Here is a 19,301-nt window from a genome sequence, read left to right as displayed (position 1 = left end):
GAGTTACAGCCAGACATTCATTTTGGGGCCTCAAGTTAAGGCAAGTTAAAGATGAGCAAGGCCGAGTATCTCCCCTTAGGGTGCTATTATATATTTGTCCAGCCATGGTGCAGAATGGGGGGGGGGCGTGTTTAAGTTTTGATTGGTGAAGGTGGAAAATGCATCCCTGAGGAAGGATCTTCTAGTGGCAAATATGACTAAGCTATCCCAGGACCAAGGATGGCTGGTGTTAACTGAACAGGAGGTGGAGCGTGAATGGAGAACTTTAAGTTCTCTCTCTCTCAGGCAAGGTACCTGACCTCTGGGTTTGTTTCCTCCTCTGTAATATGTGGAAGACATGGTGGACTATGCAAAGGAGGTACTAAGTGCTATGGGCAAAGGCCAGAGCCTGGCACTGCAGCATCATCCTCTGCTGCGTCTCAGTGTCCCAAGGATGCCTGTCATGAGGATGAGGTGCTGGGAGTCCCCGGTCAACTTAGGGACTGGATTAGGATGACAGTCGAAAGACTCACGTATTGGCCCAGCGGTGGGCCTGTCATGATGCTGTGGCTCACAGCTTTTCATCCCAGGCCTTTTCTAACACACAGTACTGCTGGTAAAATGCTGTGGCTCACAGCTTCCCATCCCGGGCCTTTTCTGACACACAGTACTATTGGTAGAATCCTGTGGCTCACAGCTTCCCATCCCGGGCCTTTTCTGACACACAGTACTGTTGGTAAAATGCTGTGGCTCACAGCTTCCCATCCCGGGCCTTTTCTAACACACAGTACTGTTGGTAAAATGCTGTGGCTCACAGCTTCCCATCCCGGGCCTTTTCTGACACACAGTACTGTTGGTAGAATCCTGTGGCTCACAGCTTCCCATCCCGGGCCTTTTCTGACACACAGTACTACTGGTACCTTTCATCTTTCCTGCTTGGGCAGGCTGTGCTTACCCCTCTTCTTCCTGTCCTCCCTGTGCAGGTGGCCAGACGGTGAGCACCACCGATTCCTCCACCAGCAACAGGGAAAGCGTCAAGTCAGAAGATGGAGATGATGAAGAGCCACCCTACCGGGGTCCCTTCTGTGGGCGTGCCCGCGTGCACACTGACTTCACCCCCAGTCCTTATGACACAGACTCTCTGAAGCTCAAGGTAGGCTTGTCCCTGGTCTTGGGCGGCTTAACCCAGGCTCTCTTGTCTCTTGGGAAGGGTTTCTTTCTTCCCTGACATTGGGTGCTGGGACTCTTAGCATACAGACTAGACCATGTTTTGGCCACCCTGACCCCCACTGGTCTCCTTTATAGTGAGGATAAAATAGAACCAGACAGTGGTCAAGACTGAGGGAGATGTGCATTAGCTCTCGGTTACCACCACTTCTTCCCTGACGCTACCCTTTGACCCCGGAGTCCTTCTAGAACTCCCATACCCCTCCTTCTGTGCTTCCTTTATATGAAGGGAATAGCTGCGGTGTGTGTGCACAGAGATGTTTATGGGGGGCCCCTAAGATGCAGTTCGACCTAGTATAGGATGTGGCCACAGGTTAGGGGACACCCTCTTGAGACTGATGACAAGCTCTTCCTCCAGGACTAGGGTACTGTTCCAAGAGCCGAGGTAGGCAGTCTAAGAGTCATGAGTGACAGCCAAGGCCCGCCCACTTGACCCTGAAGAGCAGGAGGCAGGGGAGGTTGTGACCTGGGGTCAGCGTCACATCGAGCGTGGCTTGAAACGCTCTGCCTGCCCTCTGCCAAGCTCCCCGTCATATCCTGTCTCAGCTGTTCGGAAGAGTGACCCATGGAGCCGGAGTGGCGGCCCAGTCAGTAACATGTTTGCTGCCCAAAGCGTGAGCGTTCGTATCGCCAGCACCCGTGTGAAAGCTGGGTATGGTGTCGCACCCCTGCATAACCAGTACTGTGGATACAGAGACAGGTGGACCAACCCCTGGAGCTCACTGGCTAGTCAGTCTAGCTGACTGATGAAATCTAGATTCAGTGAGAGTCCCTGTCTCAAAAAGAAGAGGGAGCGCAATGGAGAAAACTGGGCATTTACTTCTGGTCTCCACATACACATGTGCACACACCCACGCCCACCTATGTGCATGGCCCATACGCACAAACACGCACAAAATTTAAGGAGGAAGCTGACTCAACCTGTGGGCTTCTGATCCTGATTTTGTAGCATTTCCCCAGCTTAGCTGAATTATGTCATTGCCCATGCTTAGAAATGTGCCTAATGGAAAGACCTTTGTTCCCCGGGCCGCAGAAAGGAGATATCATTGATATAATCAGCAAGCCACCCATGGGTACCTGGATGGGCCTGTTGAACAACAAAGTCGGCACGTTCAAGTTCATCTATGTGGATGTGCTCAATGAGGAAGAGGAGAAGCCCAAGCGTCCTGCCCGGAGGAGGAGGAAGGGAAGACCACCCCAGCCCAAGTCTGTGGAGGATCTCCTGGACCGGATCAACCTGAAGGTCAGTCCCTTGTTACTCTGGTCATATACTGACGAGTTCTTATTCTTAAACTGGGCAAGTGATCTCTATCATCTGGCAAGTGTGACTCATTAATGCTATGAGTATTCTACAAGAATAGTTACCCATAGTCTAATGTTGCCTTGACCTCTGTCTACTAAGGGTGATAGCATAAATTCTCTATCAGTATTCTGCTCACAGCCACCTCATGGGACCATGAGGCCTTCTTACCCCTCCCTAGCTATAACTCCCAGCATCTTCTAGAAGAGGATGTCTCCAGTGGTAGATTCTGGTTTTCCACTTACAAAAACATCTTGCTCCTGAGAAATTTATAGGTTTTGCTAAGTTGGATTTTAATAAGCCCTCCAAATGTAAAAGGAGTCCTCACCACGGGCCATGTGGTGATAAAGGAATTAGTTCCCATCTAGGGCACAATGGCAATGATAGCAATTGGGATCCACCACAGCGTGCAGCAGATCCCTAGGTATCTTCCTAGACCATCAGTGAGTGAACCCATCCACCCCTATCTGCCTGCTCAGCCGGAAGACTGTGAGCCACAGAATATATTACAGATGATACTCATCTCTCGATTAGCATACAAATTATTACGGGAAAAAGTCTGAGGGGTCTCAGGCTAGTTTTTGGACATGCGTCACATGGCTGGGCCATGGACTCGCTTTGATCTTCTTGCTCTGTCTCACAGGAACACATGCCCACTTTCTTGTTCAATGGCTACGAAGACCTGGACACCTTCAAGCTCCTGGAGGAAGAAGACTTAGATGAGTTAAACATCAGGGACCCAGAACACAGAGCAGTTCTCTTAACGGCGGTGGAGCTTTTACAGGAATACGACAGTAAGTTCATACACAGACAGACAGACAGACACACACACATAAACACAGTGCTAGATGGACATTACCATCATCATTATGATTAGTATTGTCACCAACAGGCCTCACATAAGCTGTCATCATGTGCTTAGGGTCCCTGGAGTCACTCAGATGGTCTCGTGCTTTCCAAAGCCAAGGTTAATTTCCTATTGTAACAAGATAGTTTACAGGGCAGACATGCCTGTCAGTGTGGTGCGGGAAGAATGCTGCTCCAGGGCCTTCCTCAAGGACCAGCAGGCTCTACCTTGTTCTTGTTGGAATGTACAGCCTTCAGCACGTCAGTGAACATCCCTTGGTAAGAAAAAACAAAACAACAACAACAACAATAGCAAAATGGCCAACGACCTGCGAGTCTCTTTGCCCATCTAAGGGTCTGATTTTTTTTCTTACTGAATAGGCTTATTAGTGAATAAATCAACCCATCAGTTTCCGTTCAAGAAGGAAATGCCTCTCTGAAGTGAGTATGTGGGGCAGGAATTCCCAAACTAAATATGAGAGCTTATTTTTATAACCTGTGATCAGAGTTCAGAGCGCTGACAGTTTTTATTGCTGTTGCTTTGCAAAGCCAGGCTTATCCTGTCCTTTATTCTTCAGTCTGACATTAAAAAAAAAAAAAAATTCTTAAAATTATTCATCATGGAGGAAGTATCCCTCCCAGTTCTTGAATTCAAGTGCATTTTCTTTCCGTGTTCTGCTTCCAGGGGACCAGTAGCTAATGGCTTTCTACCCCTGCAAGACATACCAAAACCCTGGTTAATGATGGGGGAGAATTACACATCATAAATGGTCCCTGGCTCAGAATTTTCTTGCCTTTCTGATACCGAGAGAGCAATACACAGTTGGTAGAAACTATACTTCGAATTTTGAATCCCATTCTTTTCGTAGGTGAACAATGTGCAGTCTGCACACTAACAGTGCTGAGCAAGTGCTGTGGGCCCCTGGTCAGCTCTGAGACCACGATGGGCAGCAGCTCACACTCTGTGCCGTCCCAGATTGCTGAATAGGATGTTCAGTGGATTAGGGATATTAAGTGCATTTTAGTTTAATACTATCCGAGCACACTATTGTAAACTGAGGAACATTTGTATTTACTGGCTGCCTAAGAGCCAGGAGAAAAGGAAGCAACCATGTCAGTAAATTTACTCTTTAAATTCACCAGCAACATAAAGGAAGGCTATCAAAAGAAGTCTGAACCTTAGTAGATGTCACCTTGAGATCACTTCAGAGACAAGCCTTTGAACACATCCATGGGGAAATTACCTAGAATGAATTAGCTTTGGAGCATGCCTGTGCAGGATTGGGTAGATGAGCTTCATTGATGGGGAAAGACCCACCTTTGCTGTGGGTTGTCACCATTGCATGGGCTGAGATCCTGGACTCAACAGAGGAGAATGTGAACTGTGTATTAACATTCATCTCTGTCTGCCTGCTGACCGTGAATGCCACGTGACCAGCTGCGCAAGCACCTGCAGCCACACGTTCCCCACCAGGATGGACTTTTCCCTAAAACCCAAATAAACTCTGCCTTTATCAGAGTATGTGTCGCAGTATCAGAAAAAGTAACTAATACACAAGGTTAACAGGCAGCCTTCAGGTCTAGACTTGGGAAAGGTCCTCTTGCCTGCTGTGGTGTCTTGTGACCAGGTCTCTGTAGCCTTTGACCCTCTAGAGATACCCTGGGGTCTCCGGCCAGGCTGTGTGTGAACAGCCTGTGTAGCGACTAGTATGGCTGACCTGCTCCATCAATATGAATTAAAATTGAACCATCTGTTCCTCTCGACCACATCTGCTCTGGATTATATGTCATTTACTCTTCTGCAACCATGGAGGACAGCTGGCTTATATACATCACCCGTTACATTTCCTGTTTCATTGAGATGTCAGAAGAGCAAAGCTAAATCTTGCATATCGGCAGGGATCTGAGCCTAGTTTGACATAACTCATTGGCTCAGACCCATTTCTAGGCTCATATCCTAAGATTTGTAACAGAATCATTTTATAGGATATCTTTATTCACCGTGATGCTAACTTGGAAGGCTCAGATGGACTCTTTGTTTCTTCCTAAATTCCATTTTGGGTCTATAGGTTTCCATTGTTTGCAGTTTCTCTGATACATAAAACAGTATCTCCTTTTATTGATCTTGAAGTAAAGCCTTCGGGGCTCAACGGTTCTAATTAGTGTTGAGAGGTCACATCCAGATGTAGCCTAGTGATGTAAGACTTTCCATCCAGTGCAGTTAAATTCATGCAATTAAGAAAATCTCCCTCCAAGGACCCCAGTCGCTTGGAGAGACACAGTCGCGTTCTGCCAGACTCAGTTTGTATGCAGTCAAAAGCTAGTAAGGTTCCCAAAGATACGTGGGAACATCTTGAAGTGTTCTAGCTCACACTTCCACCGAAATTAACAAGTACATCTCTAGTATCGCTTGGAGGGCAGACTCATCCCGTGTCTCCCAATAGAGGAGGAACAGTGGCCTGCAGTCAGCCTTCCATTTGGAGAAGATTGCCAGCTCACTCTTCCTTATACTCTTTTAGGTCCTCTAAATGAAAAAAAAAAATGTAGTAAAATACATATGCCATAGAGTTTGCTGCTTAACCACTGCTAGGTGTACAACTCAATAGAAACAGTCCTTTGGAGCTGGATATGGTAACTCACAGCTGCAATCTCAGCTCACTGCTTCCTAGGGAAGTGACTGTTGCAGCAGGTAGGGCAGGATTACTGAAAGTCCCAGGCTAGCCTGGGCTACAGAGAGAGAGACCCTGACTGAAAGAAGGGAGGTGTTCATTTTTATAAGCCTCCTAATTAAAGGTTATTTGAAGTATGCAGGAAGCACAGAAAGAATGAAAAAGATGTGTGCACAAGCACTTCCCGAATTCAGTGGCAGGGAACAGTCTGCCCTGTAGGAAGTACTGTAAACCCTATGAAGGGGCTCCTCTGGGAACCCCATTTCCTCCCCTTCTTCCCCAGAAAACTGTTCTCTAGAAAGTGGTGTGTACCCTTATGTGCTATTGTTTTTGACGTTGGAGGGCCTTGGTGTCTTTGTAGTCTGCTCACCCATGTGAGTAGGTAGAGCAGGGAAGACCTGTAGACCGTGCATTCTGAGTCTCTTCAGGTTGTGACCCAATGAGCTTCCAGCCCTCTTGATCTTGTGTGACTGACAATGGGCATCTTCCTCGTGGTCCTGAGTCTTCCCTCTGTTGGCATGGATGCTAGGAAGTGTGGGAGTGAAGTCTAGACACAGGGAGTCACCTCCCTCCCTCCTTTCTTCTTGTGAATATTGTGCTTGTCATATGTGTCCCACATGACTGTAAATTACACTATCGTTCTCAGGCATGGGAGAGAGCCTTTCCTTTTCTGTAAGAACAGGATTTGGTAGTGCCTGGTAAGGCTGGGATGGGTCCCAGGATGCACTTCTCAACAGCGGCAGGGATCGTGTTTTCTCTTGTGTCTGCTCTGGTGGCACTCACTCTGCAGTCTGCTTTGTTGCGCTGGTACACTCAACTGTTGGCACCCGCGGACGGATGAGTGATCCCTCTTCCTGGGCAGTCAAGGACAGCTCTAAGCCCTCATTTACAAGTATCATTTTTCTAAATAGCATGCTAGACCAGAACAAAGGGCACTCCAAATCCACAGTCTTCCACAGGATGAGCACATCACTGTAGAATGTTCCAGTTTGAGGTTGTCTGGTGGTGGTGTGTGTGTGGGGGGGGGTGCAGTATTTGCTCATGTACTTCAATCATTGTTTGATAATTAGCACTCTTTGGGGCTATAATTTAAGAGCGTGTTCTGACATCCTCTGTGGCATCATACTTGTTATAGAATGTTTTTCCTTTGAGAAATACAAACAGGAAGTGTAAAGGGAATTCTGGGAACCCACCAGCACATGCCTGGCATGGTAGCCCTCAGCCTCCTCACACATTTATCTTGATGGCCTGAGAAAAGGCGTCATAGTTCTGGTTTATTGATTTCTCTCTTTCTTTTTTTTCTTCGTGTATGTAGTTATTGTGGGCAGGTAAGAGGCAAAGAGAAAGAAAAATAAATTAAAGCCATTTGTCTTTGAGACTAGCTATTTATGTAGAAAATGTTCTCTTGGTTTCCGTTTTGTGTGACCAAGTACTTTCTCCACATAATTATCTGAAGGTGCTCTGTGTGAAACCTCAGTGGCCTGGCTCCCCTGGGCTCCTTCTATAGAAAATACTGAGTGGTACTGCCTGGGAATTGAAAACTCACATGGTTTCCCATGTGCATCACTCCAGGGAGACTTCCTAAAACAACATAGTTAACTTGTCACCTGATTTTCCCCCCTACCCTTACTGAGGTCCGATTGATAAATAATGATGCTTCTTTTGGATGGGTTGTTCAAGCTGGGACTGTTCCATTTGCCAGTCAGAGGGTCTCCGGAACACTTTCCTCACTCTGGATGCAGGGAATAGAAATGCTTGCCCAAGGCAGAGCGAGAAGGGTCAAAAGAACAGAAACCTTCAACACTCTGGAAGACAAAGATCTGTTCTTCTTCATGCAGGGGTCTCTTCTTCTCTCACCAGCCTTCCTCTGGCTGAGACAATACAACAGGTAGCATATTATCACCACAGGCCAACAATATTCTCCAATGCTAATAAAGCAATATTTCATTTGACACTTTTATATCAGCTCCCAAATTTGAAGAGCCCATAACATAAATGACTTGAAGTTCAAATCTCCCAGGTGCCTGAAAAAGCACTTGACCCTGTCTACTTAATGAAAGTCTTATTCACTCACACTCCTTCTCACTGATAGCTCCGTCATTCAGCAGTACCCTCCTCCTTGCCAATACCACACTGTGTATCCCCACCTCCACCCCACACCCCCCCCACAGCTTCAGTCTGCCTCTGTTTGGGTAGCTTGAGAGGCATCAGCATATTTCAACCCTGGCCTCTCTCGCCAACTTTATTTTCACATGGTGGAGACATTACTTGAAAGAGAAGTGTTCCAATGTCATTAGCTCGTTTTTATTGTAGTTAAGCTTAAACACGGGTGTCAGTAGCAAAGGGTAAAAAAAAATCTGGCTTACTTGGGGGCTCCTTGTGACACCATGCTGTGTGTTCATCTCCAGGTAACAGTGACCAGTCTGGGTCCCAGGAGAAGCTGCTGGTGGATAGCCAAGGCCTGAGTGGATGTTCCCCTCGAGACTCGGGTTGCTACGAAAGCAGCGAGAACTTGGAAAATGGTAATGTTTGCTCCAAACCACCAGAACACGCTCTGACAATTCCCAGTTTCAAATGTGGAACAATACTATCTCCCAAGACTCAATTCTTGTACGCCAATGAAGCCACTGGTCATCTTTCCATTTCTGGCCTCGCCCCGCCCCCTACTGCTCTTGTTAACATCTGTGCTTATTCCTCCTGGCAGCTGCGTGAAGTTTATAAATTCTGTCTAAAATCCCTGCAGCCATAAAGCCTAAATTGTGCATCTCCTGTGCCCTTTCCTTCACATAGTAACCACCAGCATCTCATTGCCGGGAATGATTAGGCCCATAAGGAAAACAATTTACCAGGTAGACTATCCATCAAGGATACCCTGGTAGCCATGTCTTATAGGTTGTAGCTGCAAAGCCCTTACCCCTAGAGAGGGTGACTAGAAGGCCACGTCTTATTTGTGGCTTCTCTCTCTTAACAGTTGGGAAGGAGTCAATATGAAACTCCTAAAGCCTCCTCCATACAGAACCAAGGTCTTGAGCAGAATAAGGCAGACAGGGTAAATGGCACAGCAGGTGACCCCGTGTCTTCCTGTTGTGTTCCCCAAATTCCCATTATAAGATTAGAAAGAGTAGTGAAGGGGTCATGTGGCCGCCATGACCTAAATCTCTGTTGGACATTTGAAGACTATATTGGCAACATACCCAGGTTCCACGGCATATATCAACTATTGGGATTCTCATCCAGTAGTAACAAGTTTAGACTATTTCTTAACATTTATTGAAGCAAGCCATCTTGAACTGTAGGTTGCAGTTTGTTAGTGGGTTGTGAAATCAATTTAGTGACCCATGGATAACAGTTTTCTAGGATGCAGTAGAAATCAACATATTCCACAGGGTAAGGCTTAGAATCATTAGTAGCATTACTATAATCTTTGCTTCATGTGTGCCTGTTGGTTGGTAGACATAGAATGTGTTTCTTAATGTAAATCATGCTTAAAAACAAATAGTGTGAGAGAGTTATTTTGGGGCACAGTTCTAAGATAAGGCAAATAAATGCCTGGGTTCAAAGTATCATGAAGAGCTTACTCCCAGTTACCAGCCATACTCTGAGTAACCCCACCTCTGCATCGGCACCCTACCTACCTCACACTGATGTCGATTCTGATGAGCATCATGGGATCTTAGAAATTCACCCATAAGCTCTGCTACCCAGAATGTTCTATCAATTTAGGAAGATAAGCGGGTCTTCTGATGCTTAACATTTAGATGATAGCCTTGGTCAAAATGCAATGCACAGTCATCCAGGAGCCCAGCACTGTGCCATTTTTTAACCAACAGCAAATCCTTGGGTAGGTCTGGAAGGCTTTTTTCTTTTCTGTTCGTAGCTTTTCTATAGCTAAAGCAGTCTGGTAAATTAACCCCAGCAGTACTGGATTGATAAATCAGGAAAGAAAGATAGTCCTGCCATAGGGGTTATTGCCCAGAATAATTTAGGTATGCCTGTTGAAGAACTGGATTAAATAGACTGGTGAGCCTTGCTTGGATTTCAGGGGAACTCAGGGCTCTTTCTATAGGAAGCAGAGCTGAACCTGGCATTGATACATACGGTTTATATTGGGATGTAATGAGAAGAAAACATATTTCCAAAACTTGCGCTCAATGAATTTTAAGAGTTTTCTATTTCAACTGACTTTTAAGCTTTCATATGATGTGCTCTCTGAAGTATTTCCCTTTTCCATTTAGCTGTGGTAATTCCTGTTATTGAGAAATGGGATGGTAGCGGGTACGTTCAGTAGTCACAGTAAGCCATTATCTCCATGAATCAACAGGAGACCAACTTATCAAGAAGGGGCTTGTGTGCTGCTGTTGAACAGCGTAGAAATCCAGGTGGGACAGGGTGTGCAGTATGAACCTCTTCGTAGAGAGCACATGCCATTTGGCCAGGCCTCGGCTTGGCAGGATGTAAAATATTTCATATGCTGATTTGGGCCTTATCGAAAAGGATGGCCTCATTAATAAAAAGTCCAATGGAGGAGAGCACTGTTCTCATTTGCCAGCCTTGGGGCTTGCAGTTATACTGGGCATGAAACACTTCATATTATCACTTCGAGGTTTGAGTAAGCTTAGAAAGCTGTGAAATCATGGACGGAAACCCTTATTCTTCCTGCTGATGAAGGCTAAGCCACTTGTAATGTAAGAGCCCCGGGCCTTTCTTTCTATTCCGTTTCTTTCATTTATACTGCCTCATATAGAGATTTTTTTTTTCTTATCAAAGAATGCCTTCCGTTTGCCCTAAAGCAGCTATTTCCCTTATAGAGTGGGCACCATCCAACCCATTTTCTTACCCTCCTTATCAAATTGGTCCACAGCCTGATTTCCCGCCCCCCCCCCCAGCTGCTCTTTGTGTATTACATTGAAAGGGTGATGTTGCTTAAAGGGGACCTTCAGAATTCTAAATCAAAATACTGAATTCAGGATGTTTACTAATAGGTTAGTGGGGAAAACCTTCTTCGTTATATTAACAACTTACTAGCTTTTCAGTGATTAGACACAGCCGTTTCTTTGTACCTTCCAAGCCCGCCAAAGATTTGTGGTGTTCTCATCTTTTTCTAGAGTAACATAGTCACATGGCTCAGATGTTCTGTTACCTGGATTATTCTCAGGTTTATCAGACCAGGGACACAGCAGTTATTATCAAAGAGGAGTCAAAACACCATTGATACGTGTGTGCATGCATAAGTGTGAGCTTGCCTGTGCTACACACATGCCTACGTAGTCAGTGAGCATGAGCTTGCCTGTGTCTACACACATGCCTACATGGTCAGTGAACTTGAGATTACCTATGCCTACATAGTCAATGAGCATGAGCTTATCTGTGCTCCACATATGCCTACGTAGTCAGTGAGCATGAGCTTGCCTGTGCCTACACACGTGCCTACATGGTCACAGCTTGTTCCCAGTAAAGCTTGTCACACAGTAGCTGTCACAGTAAATATTAGTCAAGAGCGATCAAATGAATAGGTTATGTCTGGCTGACAGTTCAGCCTGCAAGCTGGTGGGTCGTTGTGATCAGGACAGTTGAAGCTAGAAGCATCCGAGTAAGTATGTATGCGGATGCTCCCTTGGCAAAGCGCTCCTTTCAGCTTGCTTGATACTGGTCTGTATCCCAGTTGCCTCGTTGTTTCTGGGTAAATATATTCAAGTAGAGCAGCTTCAAGGAAAGAATGATTTGAGTGTTTTGTTTTGTCTGGAGCACCTGTCGTGGGTACCGTTCATAGAACCTAGTCTAAGACATCAGTACAACCATGACTTCAGAAAGTCAAGCCACCACACAGATCTTATGGTTTGGTTTCTGAGCGGGGTATGCATAGCCAATCAGCCTTCTATACCGAATACAGCTTGGGATAGACATTAACCCTAGGCTTCTTCTACTAGACACAGCGTTTCTTTTCCACATAACAAATGAGTTGCCGTCTATATAAGTACTTTAATGAGACTAGAGTTCTTTATAAAAATAAAAATGAGTCCCTAATCACCCTACATTTTTCAGTGTGCTAAGTGACAGTCTTGTTGACACAGGAATTATGTCTCCCAGCCCAGGTTTGTGGATCAATTTCGCTGACTTTATAACGTGGCTGTAAAATCTCTCTTTCTCTCACAGGCAAAACTCAAAAACTCAGCGTTCTGGCTACCAAGTCATCCACAGACTCCAACTTAAAGTCTTTCAACAGGAGTCAACCAGGCAATTACCCAACATTGCCTTTAACAAAATCAGTAGAGGTGCGCAAGCCGGGAGAGGAGAGCAGGCTGGGACGAGGTCTAGCCCCAGACACTACCAAGCGTTGTGATGTGCCCTGTGTGACTGGTGTGAATAAAAACCGAAGGAGCCTCCCGGTCTCCATCTGTCGCAGCTGTGAAACCTTGGAGGGCCCTCAGCCAGTGGAGAGTTGGCCCCGATCCCATTCCCTGGATGACCTTCAGGGAGATGCTGGTGCTGGCAAGGATGTGCCCAGCGAGGCGCAGGAAGTCTGTCCTCAGAATGTACCAGAAGTGCCACAGAAGACATCTGCCTGCACCTCTGGGGCTCTACCCCGAGGCCAAGGTCCTACTGCGGAAGACGTGATGCTTCTGACCCAAAGCAAGAGATTTTCTGAGCCCCCGAAAATGATGGCTAAGAAACTAGATGGCTCCGCAGTGGCCCCTAACCTTGGCATATCTCCCCCTCAGTGTGTACCCAGAAATCTCGAGGCTCAGCCTCCAGTTAAACCCGGCTTAACAAGGACGTCTCTTGAGGGTCACAGAAAAGGACATGACCACCACCCCCTGGGCACCAAAGAAGGGACAGATGGGGAGCAGAGCGCCCCGGAGACCAGGCCGCAGCCCAGACATCCATCGCAGCCTCCACCAGTGCCTGCCAAGAAGAGTCGAGAGCGCCTGGCCAATGGCCTGCACCTGGTCCCCAGCCTAGAGGCGCCCACCCTGCCGCTGAAGAAGGTCAGCCCGGCCAGCCCTGCCAGCCCCGCAAGCCCTTGTGACTGCCCCTCTCTCCGGGAGCCCAGGCCTCCCTCGGGGGCTGAGCCTGGCAGCCCATCCTGTGCAAGACCTCCACCCTGGCTGGCGGAGCTGCCCGAGAGCACCAGCCTGCAAGAGCACGGTGTGAAGCTGGGCCCAGTGCTGAGCAGGAAGGTTTCCTGCGTCCGGGGCGTGGACCTGGAGATGCTCATTGAGAACAAGCTGCAGGCCGAGGGCATTGATCTCACCGAGGAGCCCTACTCTGATAAGGTATCCAAGGCCTGGCCCTCAGAGCCTCTTGTTTTTCTCAGATGAGAGCCAGGTAAGGGGAAGGCCGCAGCCACAGGTGCTGTGCAGACAGCATGGCACAGTCTACTTATGGCCTCTGTGAGCTGGAAGTATACCCCCTACCCCTGGATTAAATATGAATGCAGCTTCCTGGTTTTCTTTTCCCCTTGCTTTCCAGGGAGCACCATTAGTACAAGAGCTGGTCCCTAATGGGATGGTGTAATGGGCAAGGGAGACCTGTAGCTTGGGTGCATAGCCCACGGCAGTTTGTGTGTTCCTTTCTGTCGTTCAACTGGGGTTTCAAATAACCTGTATTATCCGCTCACAGAGAGACGGCTGTAAGCAAATGCCGTTCATGGGCACATACATAGAAAACTGGCGCGGACAGTCCTGTGCCCTGTTGTGGTGGACTACGGCAGTTATATGATTATCTGTACACAACAGGGCGGGAGGCATGATAGGAAAACCCCTGATGTTTCTGTCTGTAATGAAATACCGTTCTCATCTGAACGGAGACAGGAATAAGGGTACCGACACCAAAGCGACTTTGAAGGCAAATCTGTGATATTAGAAGTGGCTATACTTTCCTTCGGGAAGTGCATCTTCTGTTATAATGTGTTCCCGAGAGCCCTTGTTATTAAATTCTTATGATCATGAGTACCTCCTAAGAGCACCTCCCCTTTTTTCCTCCCCCCCCCCTTTGATACTTCATGACTGTACCTTTGAAGGGAAATAAGGAGAGTTGTATGGTAATTGTGGCCTGGTGTTCTCAGATGAAGGGCAAATAGTATCTGTAGAGTAATGGTTTGGCTTTCCACAGATTAGGGGACCATGTTCAACTACACTAAGGAATTGAATTTTGTAAAATGAGTTTAAGGCATTGGCCTGAAAAATACAGGCTTGTGTTGCCTTAATTATGTTCTGAAATATTTAGAGCTTATTGGTGTCTGGAAGATGAAGATGTAAGCATGCTCCTTTTCAAGGACCCGTCCCAACAATAAATAGGATGTGTTCCTTTTGGACTAACTCGTGGTGTTATTTTCTGATAGCTAAGCCTTAACGTCTGCTGGTTCTTAGGTGGGGGAAATGTCTGTACCGCCATTCACACCACACTTCTTTCCCCTGGCAGCATGGCCGTTGTGGGATCCCTGAAGCTCTGGTGCAGAGATATGCTGAGGACTTAGATCAGCCCGAGAGGGATGTTGCCACCAATATGGACCAGATCCGGGTGAAGCTGCTTCGGAAGCAGCATCGGATGGCGGTGAGCAACTCACATTTTGGGGGAGGAAACCATAGCTTTGTACGTGGTACATTTAGTTCCAAGACCAGGACTGACAAGTGTTAACAGCACAAGGGCTTGCTAGAGCCCTAGGAAGAGGCACCTGGGGAGGAAATAATACTGATTTTGTTTTTCGGGATTTTTTTTTTTTTTAAAGATTTATTTGTTTATTATGTATACAGTGTTCTGTCTGCACATATCCCTGCAGGCCAGAAGAGGGCACCAGATCTCATTCAGATGGTTGTGAGCCACCATGTGGTTGCTGGGAATTGAACTCAGGACCTTTGGAAGAACAAGCAGTGCTCTTAACCTCTGAGCCATCTCTCTAGCCTGTTTTTCGGGATTTTATGCATGCTGGAAAAGGACTCTACCACTGAACTACAGTACCAGCCTGTTATTTTTATTTCTTATCTATCTATTTATCTATCAATCAATCAATCATTTATCTGGGCATGGTCTCACTGTGTAGTTCAGGTTAGCCTTCAATTTGTGATTCTGCTGCCTCAGCCTCTTGCACGCTAGGATTGCAGGCATCATGGTCGGATGCTCAGGCTAAGACAATTTTAGTTAAATAAGAGGAATAAGTTCAGATCTGTGTGCATCCCACGAAAACTGCAGTTGGCATCAGCGTGTTACCTGCTTGGAAGGTGTTGGGCATCTTTATTCTTAGTAGATGAGAGAAAGCTGTATGGTGTAGGGAGGAATTTATGCCTGTTAAGTTTGACTTAGATATCTTATGGTATCTGCCTTTCTCAAAACACCATGCTGTATGTCCTAAGTATATAAAACTTCTACTTCTCAGTTTTAAACTAGTCGTTCCTGTGCACGTGTGAACTAGTAAATGTGCAGCTCTAAACCTCATTGTTTTTACTTATGAGATCGTGAATCTGTTTTAGTAAAGTATTTTTCTTATCAAGATCTCAAGGTTTTTTTTTTTTTTTTAAGTGACTATTCTGTGGCTTAGCCAATTACATATCAATAAATGTTTAGGGTCCTTTTTTCCCCCTAGCTTTTTATTTTAAATGGTGTAGTGAAAAGCACATTGTTTTTAAAAAACACACTATCTATGGGCTTTCCAATGATAGCTGAGGATTTTTATTCTTTCATGAGAGTTTGCGTCATCAAGATGATATAAAAATCAGGGCTGGAGAGATGGCCAGCGAGCAAAAAAACCACAAGTCTGGGGACCCAGGTCTTATCTCCAAAACCCATGGGAAAAGAATCTGGGTGTCATGGCCCACACTTGTAATCCTGTGTGTGGCTGGGGAGGCAAAGACAAGTGGATCTCGAGAGCTCACTGGATCTCGGGAGCTCACCCAGCCTAGCTGAGTCAGCCAATTCCAAATGAAAGCTAGAAGCTCTGTTTGAGATGGACAAGCTCCTAAGTAAGGACCTGGGAGGTTGACCTCTGCTCTCTGGCTTCCATGCATGTGATGTGCACTTTCTTGAATATGAGTACATGCACAGTTATACAAAATTACGTGGTCTTTTACACCTGCACATCTTCTGAAAGAAGCCTTTTATGTACCTAACAATCAGGTTTTAACGTCCATTTCTCTGCCCTAGTCAACTCTTGATATTATATTTTAAATTGTTGATTGACCGTGTACATTTAAATATTTAATTTTCGTGTTGTTAAAACAGGGTCAAAATATGGTAGAAAACACACTTTATAAAAACCCTTTCCCACTGAGCATCCTTCTCAACAGGGTCATACAGCTTTGTCTCTGCAGTTCACTTTAGTCAAAGGATTTCATGGAGACAAATTAACAGGATATATGTAAATGTCTCCAGCTTGGAGCCTTATACACATAATTGGGGTTTGATCTAATCCCAGATTCCTTCTGGAATCTTTTAGAATAATTCCTTAAAAATCTTTTTTCATTTTTGCGAAGGGTTCTTAACGTTTGACATCTCTTCGAGTAGCGTAGGTCAGTCCTGTCCCTTTTAGTCATACAAAAAGTCCCCCTCTCATGGTACCTGTGCAACTTCGTGACATGGCTTTTCTTATTTACCCAGATCCCAAGTGGTGGGCTCACGGAAATCTGCAGAAAGCCACTCTCTCCGGGATGTGTCGCATCCGTGTCGGATTGGCTCATTTCCATTGGCCTGCCCATGTACACCAACACCCTTTCTGACGCAGGGTTCAGCATGCTGAGCCAAGTGCCTTCCCTGTCCCACACTTGCCTTCAGGAGGCCGGCATCACCGAGGAGCGACACATAAGGAAGCTCATATCCGCAGCCAGACTCTTCAAACTGCCACCAAGCCCTGAGGCCATGTAGCCAGGCCTGCCACGGCCCTCCCTGGACAAGAGCCAGCCTTCCACTGTGCTTATGAAGCTGATACAATCCCTCCATATCTGCTGGGGTTGACCTGACCCAGAAGGAAAGCCCCTGTGAGGGGCTCACACATCGCAGGATTAGGACCAGAACCAAGGAAAAAGGACCCCTATTCCAAGGAAATCAGTGTGGTTCTTTTTGATCCCCAAAGGCAAGACAAGCACTTAGTTTTCTTTTCAGATACAGAAAAGCCAAGATGCCAACTTCTTGCAAACCCTGGGCATCCAGTCTGTCTTTGTGCTGGCAGAGGGCTAGGAGGAGCGGACGAGGCAGCTCACTCCTGTCTGATCGTGCTCTCGTCCACCTGTTGGTCACCCCGCTGGATGCTGAAGCCCGATGGGCTGAGCTAGGCCAAAGCAACAGACTCTGGAGTTACTGGACACTATGGACCATCCTCATTTGTTCAAAATCCGAGAACAGCTGAGTACACCCAGAACAGTCCTACTCTCCTGTAGATAAACAAGGGACATTTTAATTGCTTCCTAGCAATTACTTTTATTTGCCTTAATATAAACTTTTAATCAGTTATCTATCTAGTGTCCGCAACCCTTAACCCTAGGTTCCAAATCTTCAGCTTAGACTGCCGTCTAACGTGTTTGGGGTGTTTCCAGCAAAAATAGTCTTTTTTTTTTTTTTTTTTTTTTTAAACAGTCTCATTCTAACGTGGTTTATTTTATAGAGGTGACTACCAGGCCCACATTTCATGTTGACTTTTAGCTCTTAAACTAACTCTAATTTCAGTAGAAGTCCATCTGGATTCACCGAGGGGCATGTGTACTCACTGCCCTTCTTTCTACTCACTTTAGTCAGTGGCCGTCATGGTGGCCACGATGTTGCAGCATTTGTGTGGAATCCTGACCACATCCATTCCAAAATGCAGCTGTCAGCTAATGGATCACCTTTGCAGAAAGTCATTGTAATGTTGCATATTTCAGAAAGATTTGTTTTTGCTAAAAAAGGGAAGTAGTTTACATGCAGTTTTTTGTTTGTTTGTTTCACTTTTTTTTTTCTTTTTGGCCAGTTCTAGAATTGTTTTTTATCTTTCATTTGTTACTTATTTTAATTCAAACAGAGGTTCATTATGGAGCCAGACAAACCACATTAGCTGTGTGTTAAATATTGCATACTTTCAATGGTTTTTCCATCTGTGATTTCAGCACATTCTATCATCTTCTTGTCTAGTGTCTGGTTTTTCTAGCAGTCAACAAATTTAGACAGGTACACAGGCCCCATTGCTTACCAAGTGTTTTTTCTTCACATTCTCATAAGCACTATGTCTCAAGTTACCATAGAAGCATTTTGAACTCGAGGCCCGGATCAAAACTCCTCTGATATTTCATTGGGTTATTAATACACAATTTCCCACAGGAGAGAAGGGCAAGTGATTTTATTAATAACAAAGCCATCCTGACCATATGCTTTATGTGGCTGAATCCATGTCTCTGAGTAAAAGAACATTCTCAGGTGATGTCTTTTTTATTTTACTTTTTTCATATTTTGGCATGCATTTAGAATAACAATGTTATGTTTCTTCCATTCCACCGTCTTCTATAAGATGCCGTGTGAAAAAGTTGAGGCAATTTAGAAGAAAAAGGTAAAACCGGCTGGGCGGTGGTGGTGCACACCTTTAATCCCAGCACTTGGGAGGCAGAGTCAGGCGGATCTCTGTGAGTTCGAGGCCTGCCTGGTCTACAGAGCTTGATCCAGGACAGGCACCAAAACTACACAGAGAAACCCTGTCTCGCAAAACCAAAAAAAAAAAGGGTAAACCCCCAGATTCCTATTGGACTCTTAAAAAAAGAGCTCATGCTTGGCCTCCTGGGTTATGGCATAGCCCAACTAATGGGTGGGGGTGCAGGGTTCTCAGCCAGCTACAGCATCCTGGTAATTTCCCATGCTGTTGTGGGGCTGGTATTAGAAAATAGGCTTCTCCCCATGCTTTGAAATAACCCTGGCCTGACATTGTAACAGAATCTGCTCATGATTTTGGCTGAGCAAAGAGACTACAAAAAGTCACCTTAGAGGTAACAAAGGAGAGAGAGAAACCTCATGTGAATTCCATGTTTTAGTTCATTCTCAATGTAGGGTTTTCTTTTCAGTCAAACTAGCACCAGAGGTCTTGAGAATGCCAAACAATAGTTTTATCACTCTGGAAATCATTGCCTTTGCATGGAGAGTTAAATTCAGGGACCATGAGTTTAGTGTGAATGTCTGAAGGGGCTGAGGTTGTCTTTTTCTTTCTTTTTTTTTTTTTTTTTTCTTCCTAATATATCTTTAGTGTTTGTTTGGTTTTTGTTTGCTTTTAACAATTCATTTGGTCTGAATAAAGCCTGAATGAATGTTGGTGTGTGACGCCGAGGTGGCTTTGG

The 19,301-nt window shown here is 45.8% G+C and overlaps 1 protein-coding gene across 8 annotated transcripts in view; it reads left to right on the top strand.

The window, feature by feature from the left end:
* The window catches only part of Sash1 (SAM and SH3 domain containing 1), a 235,332-nt gene extending 217,758 nt beyond the window's left edge, over positions 1 to 17,574 (top strand). For 7 of the 8 annotated variants that reach the window (XM_028861579.2, XM_028861566.2, XM_028861572.2 and 4 more), the window contains 7 exons: positions 963 to 1,132; positions 2,240 to 2,449; positions 3,150 to 3,300; positions 8,430 to 8,543; positions 12,175 to 13,295; positions 14,443 to 14,574; positions 16,612 to 17,574. In XM_028861579.2, the coding sequence (XP_028717412.1) occupies positions 963 to 1,132; positions 2,240 to 2,449; positions 3,150 to 3,300; positions 8,430 to 8,543; positions 12,175 to 13,295; positions 14,443 to 14,574; positions 16,612 to 16,875 (2,162 nt within the window). In that variant the 3' untranslated portion in view covers positions 16,876 to 17,574. The remainder of the gene's footprint in view (positions 1 to 962; positions 1,133 to 2,239; positions 2,450 to 3,149; positions 3,301 to 8,429; positions 8,544 to 12,174; positions 13,296 to 14,442; positions 14,575 to 16,611) is intronic. The other variant, XM_028861587.2, reaches the window with a different exon arrangement.
* The last annotated feature ends 1,727 nt before the right edge of the window (positions 17,575 to 19,301 follow it).

Source organism: Peromyscus leucopus, chromosome 8a (assembly GCF_004664715.2).
Source record: "Peromyscus leucopus breed LL Stock chromosome 8a, UCI_PerLeu_2.1, whole genome shotgun sequence".
NCBI lineage: Eukaryota > Metazoa > Chordata > Mammalia > Rodentia > Cricetidae > Peromyscus > Peromyscus leucopus.
This window is presented reverse-complemented; position numbering and strand designations above follow the sequence as displayed.